This window comes from Nyctereutes procyonoides, unplaced genomic scaffold (assembly GCF_905146905.1).
Source record: "Nyctereutes procyonoides isolate TBG_1078 unplaced genomic scaffold, NYPRO_anot_genome, whole genome shotgun sequence".
Taxonomy (NCBI): Eukaryota; Metazoa; Chordata; class Mammalia; order Carnivora; family Canidae; genus Nyctereutes; species Nyctereutes procyonoides.
This window is the reverse complement of record NW_026575044.1, coordinates 16,312,695-16,328,995: the sequence shown is the minus strand read 5'-3', so window position 1 is coordinate 16,328,995 and position 16,301 is coordinate 16,312,695. Positions and strand designations below refer to the sequence as shown.

The 16,301-nt window shown below is 58.1% G+C and overlaps 4 protein-coding genes across 5 annotated transcripts; all 4 read right to left on the bottom strand.

The window, feature by feature from the left end:
• Positions 1-1,085: 1,085 nt before the first annotated feature.
• S100A6 (S100 calcium binding protein A6) lies at positions 1,086-2,233 on the bottom strand. Of its 2 annotated transcripts, none has more exons than XM_055324259.1 (3): positions 2,127-2,233; positions 1,671-1,829; positions 1,086-1,323 (listed from the first exon to the last, which is right to left on the bottom strand). In XM_055324259.1, exons 2-3 carry the CDS (start codon positions 1,806-1,808, stop codon positions 1,189-1,191), a joined length of 273 nt encoding a protein of 90 aa, XP_055180234.1. In that variant the 5' UTR covers positions 1,809-1,829; positions 2,127-2,233; the 3' UTR covers positions 1,086-1,188. The 2 variants fall into 2 exon arrangements, with proteins under 2 accessions (XP_055180234.1, XP_055180235.1); XM_055324260.1 differs by lacking the exon at positions 2,127-2,233 and adding an exon at positions 2,008-2,090.
• Positions 2,234-3,209: 976 nt separating this feature from the next.
• Positions 3,210-6,776, bottom strand: S100A5 (S100 calcium binding protein A5). The gene is made up of 3 exons (XM_055324257.1): positions 6,335-6,776; positions 5,065-5,214; positions 3,210-3,451 (listed from the first exon to the last, which is right to left on the bottom strand). Exons 2-3 carry the CDS (start codon positions 5,200-5,202, stop codon positions 3,308-3,310), a joined length of 282 nt encoding a protein of 93 aa, XP_055180232.1. The 5' UTR covers positions 5,203-5,214; positions 6,335-6,776; the 3' UTR covers positions 3,210-3,307.
• Positions 6,777-8,077: 1,301 nt separating this feature from the next.
• On the bottom strand, positions 8,078-10,153 carry S100A4 (S100 calcium binding protein A4). Its single transcript, XM_055324250.1, has 3 exons — positions 10,060-10,153; positions 9,068-9,223; positions 8,078-8,375 (listed from the first exon to the last, which is right to left on the bottom strand). Exons 2-3 carry the CDS (start codon positions 9,206-9,208, stop codon positions 8,211-8,213), a joined length of 306 nt encoding a protein of 101 aa, XP_055180225.1. The 5' UTR covers positions 9,209-9,223; positions 10,060-10,153; the 3' UTR covers positions 8,078-8,210.
• A 1,315-nt stretch (positions 10,154-11,468) lies between these two features.
• S100A3 (S100 calcium binding protein A3) lies at positions 11,469-13,723 on the bottom strand. Its single transcript, XM_055324249.1, has 3 exons — positions 13,655-13,723; positions 12,239-12,384; positions 11,469-11,894 (listed from the first exon to the last, which is right to left on the bottom strand). Exons 2-3 carry the CDS (start codon positions 12,377-12,379, stop codon positions 11,730-11,732), a joined length of 306 nt encoding a protein of 101 aa, XP_055180224.1. The 5' UTR covers positions 12,380-12,384; positions 13,655-13,723; the 3' UTR covers positions 11,469-11,729.
• Positions 13,724-16,301: the final 2,578 nt, after the last annotated feature.

Sequence of the window (16,301 nt, the reverse complement as noted above, 5' to 3'; positions counted from 1 at the left end):
TCACACAATAATTCAATTAGTCATCCTCCCTGATAGGGGCTGAGAGCCAGGCTTGGTTCCCATGAAATGACTGGGGTGATTCATTCTGAGGCTACAGGGATGGGCTCACTGAATACTGATCCAGAGGCCAGAAGCTGTGGCTAGCCTGCCCCCCCCCATCCCAAGCACCCCCTGCAGCTGCCAGCTACTCAGACCTCCACCCCCAATGCAAAGAACACTTATACACACTGAATACGGAGACAGTAGGCCCCCCCTTCAACTGGGTGGTGGGCAGCTGCCATGGACGCAGCCATCCAGTGTCCCGGATGGCCTCTCCAGCCAGGCTCTGGGCCTGCCAGATGTGGCCTCTCTCTGCCTGCACTTCACTGCAGCACAGCCAGGGCCAAACAGGCAACTCGATCATCTTCAGGGGTTCAGGGCCCTGGCTAGCCACGCAGGGGAACAGACAGAAGGAAATGTAAAAAACCCTAAACGTCCTTGTAATCTGCAGTGCCTTAAGGCCAGCAGAGCAGAACCTTCCTCTAGGAAGCTCCCGGCTGTCTCAATGCCCTGCTGGAGGGAAAAACAGCCTTAGCTGGACAAAAGCAATGCCCCCAGGATCCTGTGAATCTCCTTTAGCTGATAAAGATCCTTCTGGAACTTCTCTTTACTTCCCCCAACCTCAATAATCAATTGCACTGTCCCGTCCCTGTGCATTAACAAAACCACCTTTTTGCACGAAAGAAATCTCAAGAATTCTTTCTTGGCTCCAGACCCCGCAACCTCACCAACATCCCAAAAGTACAGCACCCGGACTTTCCCTGCCCCAATCTAGACCCATCAGAGCCAGGTTCAGGCACGATTTCCTTCTCCACTCCCATCCCAGAAACCTCTTTCCTGGGAACCACGTGAGCCTTCGCCCAGAGTGGGACCCTTTTCGAATCCATGTAAAGGCATCTTACGACCTAGCAGTGGCCTCATCAGGGTGGCCCCAAGTGTGGGGCCTTGCAAGTCACCCCCAAAGGTGACTGTGAGCAAACTCTGATGGCTGGTGCAGCAACCAAGCAGAGCAGGACATAAATCACTAGGCTACCAGGACACAGAGGAAGACTTGACCAAAGAAAGGTATTTATTGAACAGTTACCCAGCACTGGATCTGAATTAGGCAGGCCCAATGGAGGGTGGTGTCTCCACCTTCCTGCTGTATGCTCAGCCCTTGAGGGCGTCATTATAGATCAGAGCCAAGGCCCCCAGGAAGGTGACGTACTCCTGGAAGTTCACCACCTGGTCCTTGTTTCGGTCCAGGTCGTCCATCAGCTTTGCAATGTCAGCATCCTGCAGCTTCTAACGGGACAGAATGGGAAATCCAGACTCAATGGGAGGAGAGCCTGAGGTTCTCTTCCTCTCCTCCTCCAGGCAGCCCTCCCTCATGCAAGTAGCTCTGCACTCTCCCTGTCACCAAAGATGCGAGTCCACCTTGGGCTGGTTCTCCACACCTGCTCCTCACTGGGGGCAGGTACCAGGCTGAGAGTATCGAGTAGAGTATCGAGTATGAGTATCGGGAAGTGACCAACCGTCTCAGTAAACGATGTGGGCTGGGCCCCCAGAACGTAGTAACTGTGAGTCAGATGCACCTGGCACCTCTCCCTCTCCTCACCCTGCTTCTAGGGCCTAGGGGAGACTTAACTCACCGGGCCAATGGTCAGCTCCTTCTGGATCAGCTCCTTCAGCTCCTTCTTGCTCAGAGTGTTCTTGTCGCCTTCCTTGCCCGAGTACTTATGGAAGATGGCCACGAGGAGGCCAATGGCCTGATCCAGGGGGCACGCCATGGCTGGGCACTGGGCTGGGAGCTGGGGGCCAGAGGCTGCTCAGTGCCGGAGCCCCCCCCCCCCCCCCCCGCCTACCCACATTCCCCAACAGCTGTGTCCCCACCCGCGTCGGGGTCCCCATCAGGAGTCAGCCCAGGGCTTGAGGGGAGGGAGAGGCACTCCTGGAGGCCCGCAGGAGGGAGGTGGCCAAGGAACCAACCGGACGGCAGCGAGAGCGGCCCGGGAGAAGCTGGGCAGCCTGAGGGGAGCCGCACACGCCCTCGCAGCCCGGGGCCCCTCGGGCCGGGGCGGGCGCCTGCTGGGCGCGCAGGGACTCACCGCTCGGCCGGAAGAGCGTCCAGGGACCGACGGGCGGTGGCCTGCGCGCCTTTTAGCTGCGGGGAGCGAGGGCAGGCGGCCGGAGCCCACTCCTCCCGCCCCCAGGCCCCCCACCGCCCTGCCCCCCCTCGCCGAAGTCCCCCCCAGCCCCGCCCTCCGCCCCGCCCCCAGCCCCTCCTGCGCCCCCACCCAAGCCCGCAGGGCGCCCGCGTCTACAGGACACACCCCGGGGCGGGCTGGGGCGGGGGGGGGTGGGGGGCAGCCCTCAGCGCCTCCCGCTCGGGGCTGTTCCGGGTTCCGCGTTCCCAGGGTGGAGCGGGGATCGCAGGGGAGACCGCTGCAGGTCCGTGACACCGAGGTCCCGGCCAACACCACAGCCCACGGGGGGGGCGGGGGTCCCCAGAGGGTGTCGGGGTCAACCCTAGCTGAAGGAGAGGGAGCAGCCAGGTCTATAGGATATGATTCAAAGGGCATCTACAGCACCCACCCCTCAGAAGCAAGTTCCCGCCCGCACCCCACAGCCCTCCGTCCCCGCCTACAACCCCACCCTCACCCCCATAGCCCTTCCTCCGCGCCGGCCGCAACCCCACAGCCCAGCCTGGAATCCCACCTGCAAGCCTCTTGCGGGGCAGCACTTGCTGACCAGCCCCGGCTTTACTTAGCTACTCTCCAGTGAAAGGATTTTCACAGCGGGGACTGGAGACAACAGAAAGCACAGATGATGGGGTGGGGTGGGCTTGCTGGGGGAAGCTGGCATGGGGTAGCCTCAGGCTGGCTTGTCCACCACTGCCCTCAGGACCCTCCCCAGTACCTGTGCACCTCAAAGCACTTCTCTTAGCTTTCTCTGAAAGGCAAGTGAAAGCCTGCCCCAACTTCCTCATCTCCCTGAAGGGCAGAACTAAGCCCAGGAAGCCGGGTGGCATCCACACTGGGAAGGGCGGGAGGTAGGTGACCCTAATGCCCGGAGACTCAGCTCAGGGAGAAGTCCTGCCTCGCCCGACCCACCCCCAGCCAAGGTGGACAAGACATCTGCAAAACCAGCCAGGAATGGAAAAATCTTTATTTCCTCTGCTGGAAGGGAAGGCAGAAGCAGGGTCCGTCCAGAAGAGAGAGCAGGGCCAGGGGCCAGGGAGTGTCTGGGAGACAGCTGAAGAGGCCAGGGGCAAGGGGCTGAGCCCTGGTCATTTATCTTCCTCCAGGAAGAAGTCGTTGTAGGCCATGCACAGTGTGGTCAGGAACACCGTGTACTCCTTGAAGTCGATCTCCTGGTCACTGTTCTTGTCCAAGGTCCTCATCAGATCATCGATGCCGCTCTCTTTCATCTTCTTCAAGAGCACAAGGAGAGGGACAGGTCAGCCACCCCATTCAGCCCTGCCCCCCAGTGCACGGTGCCACCCACCCCTGGGAGGACAGCCTCAGGGTGACCCTCGGCTGGGTCAGCAACACTGAACGTCTCAACCCCCACAGTGTCCCCAGCCCACACCCAGCACAAGGCCTGGCACCATGTGGTGACCTGACTCCTAGTCTGAGCAAAAATCCAGAGGAAAGCTGGTCCACCCTCCCCTTTCCTCAGCACTTCCCACCATCCAAAGAAAGAATCATCTGGACTTTATACAATGTCTAACAGAAATGCTTTGGTGACTATGTGGCACTGAGCATGATCCAGACTTCTGTCCCCACAGTGGGTAGCTGAGAACTGACCCCGACAACACTCCAGGAGAGCAGTGCTGGGGCCGAGCAGCCACCGCCACCTCCCTTTCTGGGGGACACAGACATATGGAGATGAATCCCTGGCTCAGCCACACTCCATCTGTCCCCTGCTCTCCCAGCCCTGCTCCACTAGGAGGATGGAGACAGGGCCCTTAGGTGGGACAGGAAGACAGACATGTTCTGCCCTCCCCTCTTTACTGCCCTCAGCTCCCACTTTTCCACAGGAGACGGGCATCAGGACAGATGGAGATGGAAACAACATCTCTGTGCCGTGGTCCTTGCCCCCAGACTGGGCTCCTGTTAAACTCAGGCCTACCCCAGGGCCTCTGTCCCCCTAGGGGACCCGCGGCCCCTCGCCTCGCCCTCATTAACTCCAGAATGCAGGGAGCCTGGCAGGCAAGCCAGAGGGCAGGCCTGGTGAGACCCACACCTGCTCCGGTCCCCAAAGGAAGGCTCTCTCTGAGGAGGCCACCAAGGTTGACCATGTGACTGGAGAGGCCTCAAGACTGGATTTTCAGGGGAAAAGGAAGGACTTAGCCTCTTACTCGCTGAGTGTCCTTAGACAAGCTAGATAATGTTTCTAAGCCTCTATTTTTTTTTTTTACCCATAAAAATAATATAACTTCCTCATAGGCCCTCCCCTCCGTCAGCCACCTCCCAGCTTCTCCATCTGGCAAGAAGCAATCTGTTTCCTTCCAACCTTGTGTTCACACTCCAGCAGAATGATCCTTTGTGTTCCCATGTCAGTGCCAGCTGAGAGCCCCAGCTGTGCCAGGCATGCAGGTGGGTGCCCTGCCCTTGCTCGAGCTGGGCGCCCTGGTGCCTCATGCCCCATGGTTCCTCACACAGGCTCTCCCATGGCTGATGGGCTCCTTGACCGCTAACCCTTCACACAGGCTATAATTCAGCCTCTGACACTGCCCTCCCTCCTTCTCAGTGAAACCCAGTTCCTCCCACACACACAGAGGTCTTGCATCTGTTGGCCCAAGATTGGCACCTTCTTCACCACAGGGGTTCCCTTTGGCCACCCTTCTCCTGGTTGAGACTAGAGCACTCAGAGAATGGATGTGGGTCCTTTCAGCTGGGTCTCTACAGATGCAGAACTGAGGCTTCCTCCCTCGCAGGAGGGGAGCCCCTGACAATGGAATGTAATTCCACTCTTTTCCTCCTCCCCCATGCTGTGCACAGGGAGAACTCAGGTCTTCGGCTGCAGGTGACAGTGACCTACCTCTCCAAGACACAACTCCTTCTTGATCAGCTCCTTTAGTTCCTTCCTGCTCAGGGTCAGTTTGCTGCCTTCTCTCCCAGAATATTTATGGAAAGTGCTGACCATAGTGGTCAGGGCCTTCTCAAGAGGAGTCTCCATCAGTGGGTGCCTCTGGAGGGTGAAGGGAGAGAGAAGGATTACCTCCCCGGGAAGCCAGACCTTCTGCTTTCCCCATCACTAGCCCAGCCCTGAGGCTCTCTCTCAAGGACCAGAAACTAGAACCCAGGTTGAAACAGAACTTACCAACAAGTGGACTCAAATGTCCCAGAACAGGTTGTATAGTAAGACCTGAAGCTGTGGAGCAGCTAGAGCCATGAGACCAGCCAGCCCCAAAGGAGCTGCATGCTCCAAAAATGCTGGAAAGGGCTCTAGGTGCAGATGACAAGAGGACCTCCCCAAAAGATGAACTGGTGGTAAGGGCCCCTGGCCCACTGAGCATGGGCACTCATTTCCTAAGCACCCTCCTTTGCCCCGGTGCCTGAATCACTGGATGACAGAGTGTGTCCTCTTGTACAAGGGGAGGACCGGGCAAAGAGAGAGTCCAGGGCTTGGAGGAGGCTGGGGTTGGAACTGGGAGATATGGTCTCAGCAGGAAACAGGGGAGAGGTTACTGGACTTGTCCAGCTGGTCTCCATCTCTGGCCCAGAGAAGTGCACACACGACTGGCACCAAGTGAGTTGGGCGCATGGAAATCTCCAGAATCTGAGATTGGACCCAAAGATTGGGTTGGATGTGGCCTTCCTCATCCATCAACACAGCCACATCCACCCAATCCATCCACCTTCCATCCATCCACCATGGAAGGCAGACTCAGACTCAAAAACTACTTCCTCTTTGGAAGGGACTATACCCCCGACACGTGGGGGTTCCAGGTTAATCTGTGTGGAGTCAGAGCAAGGAGGAAAGAGCAGCTGGTTCCCTCCCTCAGCCTGAAGCCCACCTAGTGATTCTTGAACTGGATTCATCAGTGACCTCTCGGCACCCCAGAACCTCAGCTTAGCCTCCCCCAGGAGACTCAGCCAGGACCACAGGGAAGGAAGGGCTTCCGGACATCTGCAACAGAGCCCCTTCTCAAGAAATTCTGAGAAGCACAGCTTCACACTTGGCCATCCTTTCTGAGCAAGTGCCCACTCATCATGCCTGGCCTTCCTTGGTGGAGGTCCCCAAGGCTTGTCATCGCCCACTTGCCCCACCACAGAGAGGAGCCAGGAGGTGAGAAGGAAGGACTCACCTGGGAAGGAGCCAGCAGACAGAGCACAGAGCAGAAACACACTCCCTTCTACACTCCCTGCCTTTGTTTCCTTGCTCTAATCCCCAGGAAACCAGGGCAGGGAAAGAGCCAATGAGAACGGGTGGGGACCCGAGGAGGCCCCGGGCCAGAGCCTCCTGGGACAGGGCTGAGAAAAAACCCCTCTGCCAGTCTTGCCTCCCTCCTTTCCCAAGGGGAAGGGACACCTAGAGTTCATTGTGCCACACACAGCTTCAGGGCCAACCAAAAACCAGCACTCAATCTGTTGGGACAAGGGGATGGAAAAGAAACCAGCTGCTCTGGAAACACGACCCAGGAGTATGGGCCAAATATAGGGACTGTGCTCATGCCCGAGGCCACTGTCCACACCAAGAGCAAAGAAAGCTCACCTGGAGATGGGAATCCATGAGGGAAGATGTATCCTGCCAAGGGCACTGTCAAGGTCATTAGTGAGGATAGAGCCTATGGTGTTTGCAGAGTTTTTAAATAAATGATTTCTCTCAGCCTCAGTGGTCTTCATGGGAAAGATTTGTCAGACTTGGAATGGAAGCCTAGGATCAGGGTCCAGGGAAGGCACACAGAATGGGGAGGCCAGGTGATGTGGTGGGGGTGGGTTGGAAGCAGGTTCAGGGTGTGTGAAGGAAGGGGACAGGGTCAGGACGAATCCCCTGAATCCCAGGAAACACATAGCTCTACCACCAACCAGTTCAGGTCTGAGAACAGAGCCAACTTGGGGTTTGATGTGGTGCCATGGCCCCACCTGGCCTGTCTGGGCTCTCCCTGCCCCGCTGTGCTCTGTGTCTCACCCCCACCCCCCCACCCACCCCCCACCCCCGCCCCTGCAGGGCTGCAGAGGCAGCAGGGACTGGTTGCTCAGCAACAGGACTTTCCAAGGCAGAGTGCTGCAGGCCCAGGGGAGGGCTCCCTCCGACCACAGAAGGGGAGGAGGCGGCTGCTTCCTGGACCCAAATCCTCCCCAGGCCTCTGCAAGTCACATCTGCAGGAATATCTGAGTCACCTGCCCTCTGCTCTGACACTTGAGAGAAAAACAGGATGGAATGAGAAGGAAGGAGGAGAACTTGAAAGGTCAAGGGGACCAAGCCCCCTGCTGAGGACAGGACCTTCGGAGGCCCCCACCCCACCCCAGCCTGGCCTGGTCGGCTGACCTCAATCACCTGCCTGTGACCAGAAGGGACACAACATCATGCCTGATATTTTCTGGAGGAAGAACAATGTCAATTTCATTTATCAGATCCGGTGTCTGGAATTTCATCTCCAAATTTATGGCCATTTTCAGCTCCAAAGTTAAGGCCACCTCCCACCACCTCCCTCGCTCTCACCACAGCCACGATCCTCCACTCATCCCTTTGAGGTTCTTTGTCCTTCTCTGGAGGACCAGGACCGTAACTGCTAACAACCCTCATCCCAGGATCTCTGGGGCAGGAACAAAGGTCAAAGGGGTGATATCCTGGGGCTGCTGCAACGCTGTGGCCTCCAGAACCTCACCATGGACAGGCTGGACTCACCCATCCCTGGGTTGGAAGCCAGGCACTGATTCAGCCCCCTGTCCCAAGGCACCCAAACCCCATTCCAGACCCCAGCAGGCGCACTGCGGACAGTCTTCTGCTTACCACTCCCTGACCTTCACCAGTCTGCTCCCCACAGAACTGCCCCCACCAGCCTGAGCCCCCACCCAGACCCAGAGTCTCCCAGACCATCAGCCTCAAAGCTTCCAAGAATCTTTATTAAACATGGTCTACAACTTGCACACATCTGGGGAGCCAGGGTGAGGTCCCGTGCCTGCTGCCAACAGGTAAGACCTCAGCTGCTGGACCCAACCCCTCCCGCACAGAGGCCTTTACTTCTTCCGGGGCTGCTTATCAGGGAAGCCTTCGAAGAACTCATTGCACATCATTGCGACGCAGGACAGGAAGACACAGTACTCCTGGAAGTCAACCTCGTTGTCTCTGTTGCTGTCCAAGTTGCTCATCAGCTTTTGGAAGGCGGCTTCATCCGTCCTTTTCTGCAGAGAAGAGGCTACAGGTAGGACCGCAAGCTCTGGGGGTGGAGCCAAGACTAAAGCAGGTTTCCACCTGCAGGTGGGAGCTCAGGGAGGCACAGCGTCTCCCTGGGCCTGCCCTGGGGGCCCTGCCTGGGAACCCTGCTCTCAGCTGAGCACCTGCACTCAGCTAGACCAGGGACCACAGTGCCTTCCCCCAGGGTTGTCCCGAGAATAACATATAAACTGCATAAAGTTTGATATAGACGAGAGCCATGAGTGCTCAGGGGTGTGGGCAGGTGTCTCCGTAACTGTGTCTTCTTGTCCACAGAGACTCAAACCTTGCTCATTGCTGGGTTGGTGGCAACCGGAAGACCGTCCCAGTGTGTGGGTCTCAGCTTTGCCCTTCCACTACCTGAGGGAGTAACTTAGGTCTGAACTTTTCTTCCTCTTCGGTTAACTTGTGCAATGCCTGGCACATCTGGCCTGCACCTTACCCATTGGGGTCCGGCCCTCTTCTTGCCAGGCTCCAAGAAATGAGTGGCGAGTGCTCACCATGTTTCCAGCTGCGTTTCCACAGCAAGCTCTGTGCCTGACTTCCCCATCTCAGTGAGATGCCGGCTGCAAACCCTGCCCCCACACACACCCTGGCCCCAGCCCCTCCTCTGTGGGGAAGGGGGCACTCAAAGGCATACTCTCAGGCAGGAGCCACTCACCCCCAAGAAGCTGGGCAGCTCCCGCATCAGCAGCTCCTTTAACTCTGATCTGTTGAGCTTGAACTTGTCACCCTCCTTGCCAGAGTACTTGTGGAAAGTAGACACCATCACATCCAGAGCCTTCTCCAGGGGGAACGTCATGGTGGCTGTCAGGACCTGAGGACAAGCCCAGAGACACCCTTATCTCCCCCAGCCCCAACTTCGGGTCTGCATGCAGCATGCCCTACCCCATTTCCATCCCTCAGGGAGCACTGGGTGAGACTCTGCTCCCACCAGAGGGGGACCCCAGAAAGGTGGGCTCAGCCCTGCTGAGAAGCGTGTGCTTCAGGCCTCCAACACTGACCAGGACCATTGCACAGGCTGTGTGGGTCAGGCAGCATCCCTCAGGCTGGGCCTCACCGACTGCTCCCCCCCAGTACTCCCGCGACCACAGCAGCCCCGCCCTGCCCCATCCTCCCCCTCCCAGGGCTGCTGGAGGCCTGCCCAGGGGCCTGCATCGGAAAAAAACAGTGACCTAGCCCTAGAGTAGGGAGGGGCAGGGTGCGGTGGCAGAAGCAGGGGTTGGGGGGGGGAGGCAGGCTCCAGGCAGCTGGTGCAGAGCAGAGGCTCCAAAGACACAACCAGACAAAAGGCTACAGTGGCCTTGAGTTAGCATCCCATACCCGAGTATGCACACACGCATGCCTCACACACACACACCAACACACACTACAGCAATACACGTGCAAAGCCCAGCATCTCAGGACCACCCAGCTAGTCAGATCCAGCCACGGGCACACTTCTTGTGTTGTTGTTTTATCTCTTTCACATGCATGCATGTAGGAGCACGCAAACACACATGCACCACCCCACACTAAGGCCTCCACATCATGATCTCACACTGGACCCAGTTAGTGCATCTGGCTCTCACCAGCCACTCCTTCTTCTGCCCAGAGCCTGACCCCAGCCTGGGCCTGACACCCCATGTGTGCTAATCAGGAGACTCGACTCACCAGACCAAGAAGGAGAAGAGATGAGGAGAGAGGGTGCGAAGAGAGGAAGAGTGGGGGAAGCCCAGCACTCTGTCCTATTTATACCCTGGCCAGGCCCTGCCCATAGCAGGGGTTGGGGATGAGGGAGAGCCAGTCCTCCCGTGGGCCTGCAGCTTCCTGCCCAGGGCAGGCACACAGAACAGTGGGAGAGCCCGCATGGGCAGGGGTGTCAATGTGGTGGGCACAGCTCAACCTGACTTCAGGGCCATGGGGGTCAGGGCGCAGCATCCCACAGGCAGCAAGGAAAGAGGACACAGGCGTGCTGAGTGAGGCCCGGGAAACCACCTGGCTGACTCAGTGGGTAGAGTGTGTGACTCTTGATCTCGGAGTAGTAAGTTCAAGCCCCGTGTTGGGTGTGAAGCCTACTTAAAAAAATAAATAAGATGAAAAAAACTGAATATTGGGGAAATAAAAGAAAGAAATTACCCTGGAGATGTAGCTGCCCAGGAACTAAGGAACAGACCCCAGGCTCAGTGGCACTGATCTCACTGTCCTTCCCCTCCATAGAGAGCACTTGCCACACTGATGAGGCCCAGGGACGGGGCTGGGGGTCTGTAGGAAGAACAGAACAGCACCCAGAGGTGATGCTAGGACCAGCCCAGGCATATCAGTGGACAGAGGTCCAGGTGAGGTGGTGATGAAGTAGGGAGCAGGAATCAGACATGGGGCTCAGGGATGGACGGCAGGTACCCAGAGGGTTGGGCACTGGGAGGATCTCAAGAGGGGGTATCTAGAGTTGGAGTGGTATTAGGATGAAGAATGCAGGTTGGAGTGGATAGTTAGAGGAGAAATGGCACAAAAGGGGGAAGGCAGGGATCGGGGTCACCTTCTCAGAGTGGGGTATGAACTCAGGGTGACTGAGAACCAGGAGTAGAGCCTAAGGCACTCGGCTGGCCCTGGCTCCAGCGATGGGCACTGGCCAAGGTGTCCCCTTCCCCTCCGATGCAGGGCACCCCTCTCTGGCCAGGAGCAATCCCCTTGTCAGACCTCAGACACCCTAATCCTATTAGTTCTGCTCTCTGGGCTCCCACAGCCAGGCAAACAAGCCCACCCCACCCCTACACCCCACCCTCCTCCTCGGAACAGGAGCAGCTCGTGAGAACTGAGCTCCCATCCCAGGGAGCCTCTGGCTGCCCCCGCATCTTCCTTCACAGCCCAGGGCCACCGCTTCTTCAGAGACCCCAGAGAGAGAAAGAGAAACAGACACCCCGAAGCCCCTAGACTCTCCTGGTACTGAGCCCAGCCCTCCTGCAGGAGGTGGAGACCGTGTGTTGTTGCTGGGCTGACTTTGGCCTCAGCCTCCTGCTCCCCAGGGAGGAATGAAGACTGCCCCAAACCCCAGGCTACCCTCTCAAAAGAAGCAAGCCAAACCAAGTGACGCCAGTTCTTTATTAGGAGTTAAGTGGGCCTTTCCCTGTCGTGGTCTCTCGTGTGCACACAGGCTCTGAGCGCTGGCCGCCTCCCACCACCACGGCCTCAGCAGGGAGGTGGCAGCAGCCTGCTCTGTGTCTCTAGCCATGACAGCCACGATGCTGAGGAGGTCCCCTCATGACTCAGGCCTCACGGGTACAGGGCCAACAACCCAGGGTAACCATGTGGAGGGTACAGGACGGGGCTGGGGGAAGCAGGGCCTACTGGGAGCAGGGAGGGTCGGGGGCGCAGCCCTTGAAATACTCGTGGCAGTAGGTGCAGAGGCAGGCGAGGGAGCGCATGTACTCCACAAAGTCCACCTCGCAGTCCTGGTTGGCGTCCAGCACACTCATGAATTTATTGTAGTCACACTCTCGAAGCTCCGTCTGTGCAGGGGGCGGGGCGGGGTGAGGAGTGAGCATGCCACGTCCCACCCTCCCCTCGTGGGCCACCCCTCCCCCCACACACACACACCCCACCCCCGCGCACCCCTTCCGAGGCCAACCTCAGCCAGCCCCTGGCCGTGCCCCCTGAGCGCCCTCCCCAGGTCCCACTGTATGCTTCTCAGGGCCCACTATGTGTTGGGAATTCTGCACAGTGCTCTGGCTCCAGCCTCCCAGCAGCCCTGCAAAGCAGCAGCAGTGGCGCCCACGGGGATCCCGTCCTGGTGTCCCTTCCTCGCAGCTCTGCCTGTGCCCCACCGGCTCAGAGTGCATCCCTGGGTGCTCACCGGGATCCAGGTAGGCAGCTCCTTCTGCAGCAGCTCCTTGAGCTCTGCCTGACAGAGCTTGTGCTTGTCCCCGCAACGGCCTGAATATTCCTGGAAGGTGCACACGATGGCAGCCACCGCCTGCTCCAGAGGCCTGGCCATCCTCACTGTCAGAGAACAAGGATGTGAGCCTCATGCCGGAGACTCAGGGAGCCTTTGCCCAGGTGTCTCCCAGGGACCACTCCCAGACCTTTGTCTCCCCAAGGCTTCTGGCCCACACGCTCTACCTCCTCCAGGCGGCCTTCCCTGACCACTCCAGCCCCTTCTAAGACATTTCCCAACCACCCCATTGTTATTCTCCTGGACAGAGGTCTTCTTTCTCCACCATCATTGTGAACCCCTCAGGGAGTGTGCCCCACCCACCAACAACACCCCCACACTGGGGACCCGTGAGGATTCCCTGATGATCCCTGACACCCAGTCCCACTCTGTAGCACCATAAAATGCAGTCATCCAACCTTTAGGACCCCAGCTCCTTCTGTAGGAAACAGCATGAGCTCTCAGAGGAGCTGGACATTCTCGGGGAGGGGTGAGGACTGAGAGGCACCCCCACCAGCTTATCACCACCACCCTCACCCACTCCTCCTCCCCTGAACTCTGCATCCAAGTAGCCATGCCTCCTCAGATGAGTCATTGACACTGGGTGTCAGGGGCCTTATCTGTAAACTGGGGTTTGTTTCACCTCTCAGGCAGACTCAGGGACCTGAGTCAGGTGGTGTGCAGAGAGCCAGTTTGGGGATTTGCCCCACCTGAAGCAGTCTCCCACTTCCCTGGCAGTCTTGAGCTACAAGCTCTGCAGAGGAATACCCTGTTCTGTTGGAGGGGCAGCCTTTCCTGGAAATGCCTGCTTCCCCCAATCCCATCACCTGCTCGGAAACTACCGAGGCAGCCGGGGAGGCAGGCTGGTCCCCATGACCCAAGGGACAGGAATCAGCAGCACTGCAGCCAAAGCCAAGGCTCTGTACCTGCCTCCCCTTTGCGGGCCTGTAGGGTAGAAGGCTGGCCAGGCAAGGGGCAGGAGTGAGGGGCAAAGAACTGCCTGTAGGGTCCTTGTGACAGCCAGCATTGGAACAGGGTGTCTGGGTTCCCAGCATAGAAAAGGGCCACAGCCCAAGGAATGTGGAACCTAAGAGGTGCTCCGTGGCCCTTCTGGGCTCCTCTGGCCTGGCTGGCACCAGGTTGCTTTTTCAGAAGCTGGGTGTCTGGAGACCCGAAGGAATCCTCTCTCCCCACCGAGGCCCCCGCCCCCACCAGCCCTCAGCTCTGAACACCCCTAACCCAAACTCTGGGCAGCCCTTCACTGTACAGAGGCCCCCTGAGCCCCCTATACCTGACATCTCTTCCCAGCCCCGCTCCCATCCGCAGACCCTGAACTACCTGACACCCAATGCAGGGCAGGACCCCAGCAGCTGGCACTCACCACTGCTGCTGGTTTCAGCTGTAGGAGGCTAGAGACGAGGCATCTCTATTTGTACCCTCCCAAGGAGGGGAGGAAGCAATTATGGGGACCCAAGCAGGTCAAGCTGCGGATGCCCCTAGGGGCTCCCCTGCCTCTTGCCCTGGCGGCCCTTATTACAGGCCCCGCCAGCCCACCTACCTGTGAGTACATCAAAGGCCCAGTCTGGGCCACGGACACCACCACACCCTCATGCCCCCATCTCCTGGCAGAGCACTTGGAGGAGACAGGCCAATCTATCACATCCACTACTACCTCCTACTCTAGAGGGGTGCCAAGTGCAGGCACACATAGCCTCCTCAGAAGACCCCTGTGCCAGAGGGGATCTTGGGGAGCGTCTGCTTTGCTCCTCATCTGCAGGTGAGAAACTGAGGCCTGACATAACCTCCCTGCCTGTCGAGATCGATGGTCCTCAGTGGCTTCAGGCAGGGGCTGCTCTGTCTCCTGAGGACCACCTGCAGGGTGTTGGAGGAATAGGAGGAGGTGGCTGCTCTGAGGCCCTTCCATACTCAGGCTGACTGCTCCCCATCCACAACTGCCCTAAGAGCTGTGAGGGGCTACAGACCCTATGCACAGGGTCCCGAGGTATGTCCTGTCCTCTCTTTCTTGAGGCTGGATGTGATGGGGCTGGGATCCTTTAGGCTGTTAGCAGGGGTACGTAGGTAGCCCTTTAGGGTCCCGACATGATGGGCGCTGCCCTTCGTCTGCCCTCCTCAATGAGCCCTGGCTTCAGCATCTGTCTTCCTCATTCCACACACTATGAAAGCCAAAGGTGGTTTTGGCTCAGCTTGGCCAGTGGTCTCGGGACATGAGGGCCCCTGGTGCCGGCTCGCCTCTCAGAGTTGGCTTTCTCTTAGATTTTGGTCTCCTCATTCCTTACTGCCCCGTGAGCTCCTCATTGCTGGAAACACATTTTTTTAAATCCTGTCCAGCATTTTTTATTGTTTTTAGATGCAGTGGGCACAGACCACTGTATTACCTAAAGTGGAAACCCCTCCGTATCATTGACTCTATTCCCTCTCTCCCACCCCCAGCCTGAGAGACCCTCCCCATTTTATAGCAAGAGAACCCGAGACCTGCCAGAGTGTGCAGGAAGGGGAGACAAGGTCACACCCAGGCCTCCGTGGAAGGCCGTGCTGGTGGAGGCAGTCAGAGAGCCCACAGTGCCTGGACCCCAACCCTTCCCAGCACCCAAACTTTGCCCCTGTGGGTGAGGGGAGCCAGCAGGGGCAGGTAGGGAAAGGAGAACTGTGATTAGCCCTGTTTTATAGGCAAGGTTACAAGAAGGAGGGCACAGAAGTGGGGGCCTGTGATTTCTGGGCTCTGCCACCAGACGCCTTCCTGCCACAGGGCAGCCCGCCTTCTGGGCCTCACTTCCGTCTTCTGTCCATTACCAAGGATCATAATGGTGACACTTCATAGGATTGCTGTGGGGCGTATACGAGTTCAGATACACAAGTTCACAGATAAATAGTGTCTGTGCATAGGAAGTGCATAGGAAGGGCATAAATGTTAAGTGAGGTCACACAGCTAAGTGGCAAGCCTAGGAGCCACTCATTACTCATGTAGATATTTAAAGACACCTGTCCAAGGCTTGGTGAGCATAGTCATAAGGAAGACAGGTCAGTCCTGGGCTCTGTGGAAATGACACAGATGGGACAAATAAACGTATGGTGGGCTGGTGGAGTCCATGCTAGCAAGACCCACAGAGCAGGGCCGAGGGGGAAGATGGCGGTGGCAGGCTAATCCCCTACGGGGTGGTCTGGAGAGCTGCAGCCTGGTACTCAGAGGTCCTTTGCAATCCTCAGTCAGTCGCACTTCCCGCACTTTCCGGAAGGATGCTCCACCTTTGTTTGCCTGCTACGGGGAGAGGCAGGAGCTCACCTGGGACTTTGGGGTCAGAGGACAGGCATGAAAAGAGCCCTTCACTGGATTCAGCCACAGACTCCAGCACCCTCCTGCCACCTGGAACTTAACCCTGGCCTTGTCTGGCCCTCCAAAGTGGGTTTGGAAGATTCCTACCCTAAGACTCCCATGTGAAGGGGCTTGATGTCATTCTCCATTCCAGCCTTCCAGCCCCCCTCCACGGGAAACCCCTCCACGGAGGTGTCAAGAGTGGGGAGGTGGAAGAAGAGTGCAAGGCCCTTGTCACTGGACCACTTGGTGCAGACTTCTGCCTCCACACAGAGCACGGGTAAGCTGCAAACCCTTGCTTTCCTGGGTCCTTGCAGTGTTGGGAATCCACCTGCCTTCCCAACCAGCTGGCCTGGGCTCTCTTCTGCAGAGTTGCAATGGTCCCTAAGGTACCTCACACACACCCCAGACCAGTCGGTGGCCACCCTCCTCCTTGTCCGCTGCCGGTGGCGACCTACCCTCGATTCTCTATACTTGGGCTCTCCCCAGAGCTGCCGTGTGCAAGTGTCCAGCACATTTGGAAGGTGAGGGTCCCTCCTTGGCCTGTGGGTGTGCGGGTAGGAGTAGACACAATCTGATCGGGGAGGACTTCCCCTAGCGCTGGCCCTCCCTTCCCCTGCCTCTCTCCCTCCCCTCTCTCTACTGCCCCCACCA

Coding starts and splice junctions, on each gene's coding strand:
- S100A6 (XM_055324259.1), bottom strand. CDS start 1,808: ATGGCGTGCCCCCTGGATCAGGCCATTGGCCTCCTCGTGGCCATCTTC. Junction 1,324..1,670: donor AGGAGCTGACCATTGGCCCG/GTGAGTTAAGTC, acceptor CTGTCCCGTTAG/AAGCTGCAGGATGCTGACAT.
- S100A5 (XM_055324257.1), bottom strand. CDS start 5,202: ATGGAGACTCCTCTTGAGAAGGCCCTGACCACTATGGTCAGCACTTTC. Junction 3,452..5,064: donor AGGAGTTGTGTCTTGGAGAG/GTAGGTCACTGT, acceptor GTGCTCTTGAAG/AAGATGAAAGAGAGCGGCAT.
- S100A4 (XM_055324250.1), bottom strand. CDS start 9,208: ATGACGTTCCCCCTGGAGAAGGCTCTGGATGTGATGGTGTCTACTTTC. Junction 8,376..9,067: donor AGCTGCCCAGCTTCTTGGGG/GTGAGTGGCTCC, acceptor TCTTCTCTGCAG/AAAAGGACGGATGAAGCCGC.
- S100A3 (XM_055324249.1), bottom strand. CDS start 12,379: ATGGCCAGGCCTCTGGAGCAGGCGGTGGCTGCCATCGTGTGCACCTTC. Junction 11,895..12,238: donor AGCTGCCTACCTGGATCCCG/GTGAGCACCCAG, acceptor CCCCCTGCACAG/ACGGAGCTTCGAGAGTGTGA.